This window comes from Ruditapes philippinarum, unplaced genomic scaffold (assembly GCF_026571515.1).
Source record: "Ruditapes philippinarum isolate M1 unplaced genomic scaffold, ASM2657151v2 ctg11665_1_1_1_1, whole genome shotgun sequence".
NCBI lineage: Eukaryota > Metazoa > Mollusca > Bivalvia > Venerida > Veneridae > Ruditapes > Ruditapes philippinarum.
The window spans coordinates 20389-28568 of record NW_026862427.1 but is presented as its reverse complement, the minus strand read 5'-3'; the positions used below and the strand labels follow the sequence as shown (position 1 = coordinate 28568).

At 30.8% G+C, this 8180-nt stretch overlaps 1 protein-coding gene across 1 annotated transcript; it reads left to right on the top strand.

Annotated features, from left to right (window-relative positions):
• Positions 1–3476, top strand: LOC132719043 (uncharacterized; the record flags this gene model as incomplete). The annotated part of the gene is given in 4 exon segments (XM_060702781.1): positions 1–381; positions 637–976; positions 1387–1926; positions 2148–3476. Coding segments are annotated over 4 exon segments (1548 nt in total), but the record flags the coding sequence as incomplete, so codon positions are not given.
• Between the last annotated feature and the right edge of the window lie 4704 nt (positions 3477–8180).

The following is an 8180-nucleotide window of genomic DNA, read 5'->3' as shown; positions in this document are numbered from 1 at the left end:
AATGATAATACGTTGGACTTATCTTTTAATGCTTCCTTGAACACATTATATAAAATAGTTGGCTATATGCCGCTTGATGGCGGCGATGAAGTAAAACTTGTATTTCATTTCGGCCAGTCTCACACAATGCTTCAACTCATGAAATATCATAATCAGACACTATTTTTCGAGCATAGCTTTTTCGCCTCGACAACAGGATTTCAAACAATTTCGATCGAAAAGCGCTATTCAAATACAAATTATTTTGCTTTGAACATGACGTTATGTGTGTGCGTAGAAGAGTTTGAAAGCAATAATGGAGCAATCACACTCAAACCGATTTCAAGGGAAATAATGGAAGTACGATTGATTGTAAAAGATACAGAAAGTCCTATAAGTAAGGTATATGCAATTGTGTGTTTAACAAAACTTTAAATCACATTTTGTTATAATTTAAATCATTGATAGGTAATATAAATTTTTTTCTTTTTAGTCCTTTAAACATGATTAAAAAACCCGGACATGAGTAAGTTTATACTTGGAGATAACTAAAGATTTTAGTTGCATATATGTAATAACATAAGTAAAAGAGAGGTATTTAATAATTTGATTATGCTTTACATTTTTTTTTTTAAATAACTGGTGTATTTGACATAGGTTCAAATAGGAGCAGGAACTACACCTAGAGGATTTCAAGTTAAATCTCTTTCACGAGTTCATCATCTAAATCATAACCATCTAATTCAAACCAACGTTCAACATGGAACCAACGTTTATGTCACAGCAATTGTTGAGAATAAGGCAGGGTTGAGGACAGTGGTCCAGTCAAAGCCTATTACCATTGATCACACCAAACCTGTTGTAAAACATTTGAACGCGAATCTTCGATATGTGCAAGAAAATGAATCTGGTGTCGTTGACATCAGAGCAGCTGTACATGCGTCATGGGAAATTGTTGATGACGAAAGTGGAATAAGCATCTGCTATTGCTCAATAGGTTGTACATTAGATATCATGTTTAACCTATTTCTTTACAGAACATATTTTCTGATGTAGATGATAATATTTGAATAAATTTTTACACTACGTTTCGAATAAGCATCTGCTATTGCTCAATAGATTGTACATTAGATATCATTTTTAACCTGTTCCTTTACAAAATATATTTTCTGATGTAGATGATAATATTTGAATAAATCTTTACACAACGTTTCAAAGGTAACCTTTTACACTTTTTGTCTGTTACACTAACGTAGAAACCATTAATTTTCATTCTAAACATTTTTTCTCAACATCCCCTGTGTGATATACTATGCTCACTATGGTAGTCAGTAACTGCAAGAGTTGTTATTTTCAATCAAATGGTTATTTTCAATGGAACGCTTTCTGTGTGAATTTAAATTTCAGGTCAAAGGCCAGGTTTACACGATATTAGTTCAATATGGATTGCAGAAAACAAAACATCGTGCGAATCTAATAGACAGATCTTCACACATGGCCAAACTGTATTCCTTAACCTGAAGTGTTTCAATGAAATTGGGCTTTCAACCGAAGATGTGGCAGGGCCACTAGTTGTTTCACTTCAACAATCCAAAACATCTAGCGCAGAATTGGTGTTTATACCACAAAATGAGGGGAGTAATGGAAATATTATCCGCCAAAGGTCAATTTGGCAGGTACAATCCAACAACACATGTCTTGTGTTTAAATGGGGTGGTTTCTCAGATTTGTCTGGTATTGTGTATTACGAATACCGTGTATACCAAAATGAACACAATGTTCTTAAAGAATGGGAAAAGACTGAAAAGGACATGGCAAAGGTGGAAAATATTGGTTTACGAAATGGAGAAGTCATTGCAGAGGTCAGAGCTATTAACATAGGTTCCTTTATTAGTCACTCCGTAAATGCATCACTTCTTGTTGCAAGGTATCCTCCAACAGTTACAGGTAATTTTATTGTAAATAGTATTAACTTGGGTATTGAGCGTGTTTAAAACATATTTAGATGAAATTAAAATTTTACGTTTTCATCTTAACAATACAAAATATTAATTTTATCTGTAATAAACGTTTCATAAATTCTTGAAAGGTTACATTTAAATTTAATTTCAAGCATAAAGATTTTAATTTAAAAGCATTTTAATGTTTATATTGGTATATATTTAAAGGTTTTTCAGCGAATTTTACAAGGCAAGGTGAAAAGCTGCATTTAAGTTGGGCTGACGTTTTTGATACAGTACCTGGTATTCCATTTTCATTCAGTCTTACAATAGGTACAAGAAAAGGTTATACAGATATTCTCGACATAAATTATATCGGCGATGATAACATTGATGTCTCCATCCCTAAATCTACGATCATAACACCTACAGTGAAGGAAGTCTTTCTATCGATCGACTGCATCTACGAGACTGGATTGCAAGCTACCTATAATACAAGTTACAAGCTAGATTAGCATTTTAGAATATTAACAAAAACAAAAACAACACAAAAACAATATATATAAATATTATCTTATTGAATTTTTTCTCTCTTTTAGCTTTTGCTTATTCATTCTTACCATTTATTTTTAACTTCATGATTTAATTTGTGTGATTTGATATTATAACAGTATGCCATTTCTTATATGATATCTCTGTATTTATCTCTTGTTTCAACTTGTACTTATTGGATCTTTTTTTCTTTTTTGTGTATAGATGGATCATATAACCTGTCCAATTATATAAAAGAACGGACAGATTGAGGCAATGTGCACCGATATTAGGTTATTTTTCACACATTATGGACCGTTTGAGTATTTTCACTAATTGAAAACATAGATTTTATTAGCTTTATAATTCACAGCTAAATTTCTTGTTGTATATATTATGCAAATCAATGAAAAAAACATGCCTTCATTGTAAACGTTTTGGACGAGAAAAAGGAGAGTTTATTTAATCATGTTATTTGATACTTTCGTTCATATCATGCATACATTGTCAGACAAATTATATATTACTTTTTGCTTAAATGATTACAAAATTTATCGGAAATTTATATCAGCAGTGTGATTGTTTTTATCATTTTTATTATTAATTAATATAATTTAACCAGCACATTACTTCTTTATTTCATTAAACTTAATAATATGCAAAACAACTTTTTTAATAGAATAAAATAGATACAAGTCTCTCGCGACAGTTAATCAAAAGGGAAGATGATCCAATTGATTGGACAGCAAAACCGTCAAACCTGTTGCAGTGGCCATTTGCTCTTTTGTTTATTCATTTTTTTATTTGTTAGTTATATTGTATCAAAAGCCTTAGTGTTGATTGTTGTACCTTTGAAAGATATTTTTCAGAATATATTCTTAAGCACAAGAAACTTTTATGTGAATGTTTGATAAAGTATGGTTGATAATGTCAAAGTAAAGATCATACTTTTCGGTTTGTTGATATTTAGACTTAAGTTTTTATTATTCAAGATATCGAGTTATTCACTTTTTTATAATTGAATAGTTTGAAATATGTTCTTGGGTATCATGCACACTTAAACATCACTCTAAGTATGATATATTTTCAAAAATTGTATAAATTGATGCAATTATCAAACATGAGTTCTTTTATTATAACAGTCAGTTTGCTAACAATGAAAGTAATTATACAAATATAGGCGGGTCAAATTACAGTCTTCATCCGCTAGATAACTCTTGATGAAGCGTACACATGTGTGTCGTTTATTTTGTTTTTGTATATTTAAATTACACCTATAGTATGTTTTACACTATGAGAAGCAGCATTTGTCCACACGTCCTCTTTTGATATAAAAATGATAGAAAGGTATCCAATATAAAATATAATCTGTAAATATAATAAACACAATTCAATGAACAGATAACTAAAGGGTGACTGCATAAACATGATAATAGAACATAAGGAACAATTTGATGGCACACTGAACCATTGAACAGTTATTTTTGAAGTATTTAAAAAAGCATATAATTAAATGCAATTAAAACATAGTAAGATTCTTATAAATAATAACCGTTTCAAATGGTATTGCGTACAGGGCAATTATTTTCACTTTATACGCGTTTGCTTCTCGCTCCTTCCAATCTCTGAAAGAAACATCTATAACAAACACGTGCACTGCGATAATGTTTATCTATAATATGTAGTGATAGCTTTGCCCTTCATGTTATAGCATCCTTAATTTTCATGTCTATATTAATGTTTATTACAAGTATTGTTTATAACATGCTTTTCAGTGGTTTATAGAAATATATCAGTGAAATAAAAAACTGATAAGTTGACTGTTTCAAAAAATGAAATTATCAATTTGATTATTTCACTGTTTTGACTTTAAGCCCGTTACGTTCTTTCAGTGAAATACCAGCGTACACAGTACTGGAAACCAATTTAATGGCGTGACGTCATAAATGACGTAAAATGAGGCCACGTTTTATTATTATTTGGCGCGTTTTTCATTTGGTATTAGGTAAAAATGACTTTTTAAAGGTTTCTCTGCATATAATAAAAAGAAAATGTGTTTAGTTCATTGAAAGATCGGATATATTTCACCTCGTGGACACCAAAAGTTCATATTTCACTCGTGGCTGCTCCACTCGTGAAATATACCTTTTGGTGCTCACTCGGTGAAATATATTCCGATCTTACACTGAACTAAACAAATATCCTCTATATAATCAGAAAGGAATAAATGCGCCACTCGTGAAATATACCTTTTGATGCTCACTCGATGAAATATATTCCGATCTTACACTGAACTAAACAAATATCCATTTATAATCAGAAAGAAATAAAAAATAGCAAATATATGTTTTTCACGTCGATATATTGATGTATACTTCATTCATTATATAATCAAAAACGAATAAAAATTGAAGAAAAATAACAACACTTGTTATTGTTATATATAAAATACATAAAATCTTATTTCCTGCAACACAGAGCCCTACAAATAACACGAGACATTTATTATATATTCTTATAAACAATAAAGCATTTCCAATGTATTTTGAATGACATTAGTGTATTGATACTTGTATAAACAAAGTCCTATCAGTTATACAAGTTGCTTGTATAACGAGTTAATAATAATGCAAATTATTATTGATAAAAGTTAAAACATAAAGCAACTTAAGACTTTCATTAAAATGGTGTAGAAAGAAGATGACGCCTGGCATTCAACGGCTATGCGAACGCTTTAAGTAAATTGTATGAATTTTGAAAGATAAAGGTGGATCAGTTCAACATGTACGTCTCCAATTTTCAAAAGAGTTAGCTCCTTTGCATTACAATAATCGAACATACCAACTTAAATAATGCAAGAAGTCAAAATCATTTAATATAACCTAGTCATGTGTTTGTTGTTACAGGTTTTATGTGTTGCTAATTGGACATTAATTCAATTTAAACTAAACAAGATTGATTAAAGTGTTTTTTTTGGTTTCTATATATTTTACCGCTATGAGGGATTGCTTGGGCTTCATTCGATGAAATGGGTGGTACAAAAATATAATATGAATGATCATGATGATATGATAAGTATGTCGTTGGATCACATGCATATCAACAATCTGACTGTAACGGTTTAACTGTTCATACAATATTCTTTTTGTTGGGTTGATCTGCCCGAATCACATTAATTAACATTACAATGTAAATTTGTAATACCGGTCAAAATCACTATTTACATTTGAAAAGCTCATTTAAACATACATATATACCGCCGTTTAATAAAAAAAACTTGCATGCAAAATAACATTTATAGACTGAAGTGGCGACTGCGACTTTCGGGGAACTCTCAGGTGCCCTTTTGTACATTATTTTAGGCACGAACAGGCAGCTGAGTAGAACCAGCGATGTTCCGTAAGCTACCCAGATAGCTTCTTCAAATAAAAAAAATTCAAACTCCCTGTTGGTATTCGAACCTACTGCGGTAAAGGCCGATGGTTTGAAGTCAACGACCTGAACCACTTGTTTAAATTATATTTATATATTATATCGAATTTTATACATAATTATAAATGTAGTTCAATGAGGTCTGAAAAAGTACAAAACGATTGTCACGTGATGTAATTTTAATTGATTGGAAACTAACATGGCAGACTTTCCAAAACAAAACAGTCGTCGCCTGAGCACTTCTTATTCCAAGGCGTCTAAAAAAATATAAATGGAAAGGAAACACATTTATAATCCCTCAATAATTTATTTCGGACATAAACTGAATTGAAATTTCAAAACAATCTGCAGAGAAACAAATTATGAAAACTCATATATTTTCAGCTTATAAAAGCAAACATGTTTATTAACATGGGAAATATTTTGGAACATGGAGGGTTCGCATTGTCTTTTTAAAAATCTAAGTGATTACGGGTAGATCGAGGATCACAGAAGTAATGGAAAGGTGATTTGAAGCCCTTTTGAAAGTTGTTATTTGTTTCATTGCAACATAACATGTGGTGATTAAATATACTTGTGGAAGTACAAAAACCGTTGAAACTTAAAAGGTGTCAGTCATGTAAAAAGACGTAATGTACAACACACAAACTAACTTTTTAAGAATTAGCTTTAAAATTTGAGTATTTTTATATAAAATTGTAAATAGCAAGACGCATATTCATAGCTATATTCGTGTTAATTGAAAATTCTTCAAACATTTGTCAAACAGTTTCCTTATAATTATTTTGATCTACAAACCAAAGTTGTAGATGCGCTGATGAATAAATAGTTTAAATACTATTTTGTTCTTTGCATGATCTTGGAAAGAGAAACAGAACATTGTAATCAATAGCAGAAAAACGTTTCTTTGTTGTTGTTGGTTTGTTTGTTTGTATTCAGATTATGTTTCAAGAAGCAATTCAAACAATGACAAATATACGAAAAATATATTTGTAACAGAAATAATATAAATCAATAATGATTGTGTTATCAATACACTGCGCCTAAATATTGCAGAAACTAATGATTCAATGCTTTAGGAATTGTAACTAATCCGGGGGAACAAATTAATAATGAGACAGTCTTGCAAAACAAAGATATAATATGGCAACACCGATTAACAATTAAAATAATAATTCATACTTCTTTGTATGTTTTTCGCATTGATTTTTAATTATAGTGACATTGACCTTGACACAACATGACCCAAAAGCAATCCCGGTCAAGGTCTAAATCACCGATTTAGATATATTATTTCGATTCCAACACGACATCAACAAATAAATGCTGCCATACGTGATATTAAGCTAAATTGCGCCTGATTTGTTTCCGTACTTATTTTTGGCGCGTCGCATTTTTAGTTGTTACGTCACATGTATCATAATAACGTCTAAATATAGAACGTCAACAGTGATTTTATTGCATAATAACACACACTTTCAGTGCTTCTATATTCAATATAGATAAATGCGGTTCGTGTTAGAATGCGGAAAATAGTATGGTACACACCCCTGCCTTGACTATCTGATGATGTTTTGCCGCTTCATATACCTCTTTCATCACGACCTACTGCATATTTGATTCCCCGTCATTTGAGCATCTACTAATATTTAAAACCTCTGTTCTCAAATCAATAACTTAAGGTGTACACATATTACATAATGACTGAAATTATTGAAAAGGGTGACTTTTCTCTAAACTGAATCATTTATTCATTAGGCTGAGTTCAAACACATGGAGTTTCTTTTTTATTTTGGTTTGGGTTTTTCGTCGCACCGACACAGCATAAGCAAAATGGCGATTTTCCATCTTTACTTGTGGAAGAAGACCTCAGGTGCCCTTCCGTGCAATATTCTACACATTGAGTTACAAAGCACGTTGAATGATTGTTAAGTTATTTGCTCTATCTTGTTTAATTTACTGACCAATTGTAATATATTACTATGATAAAGTATTACCAACACGATGCACTGATGGACATTTGGGTTAAAACAATTTTTAAGTGATAGTTTAGTTACCGTTTAAGTCGGTGCTAGAGGGTGTGAAGTATGTTTCACTGATCTGTTTTCCTTTATGAACATTATCAATGAAACCGAGTCTGCAATTTTATGATTTTTTTTGTATTAATTGATTCCGAGGGAACATCCCTTTTCCAAAATTTAAATATTAATGTATATAAAAAATGCCGTTGTGTTATAAATTGATTATTTGATAATGTTTTGTTAAGAATGTCTGCTAAACAATATTTTTAAGAATATC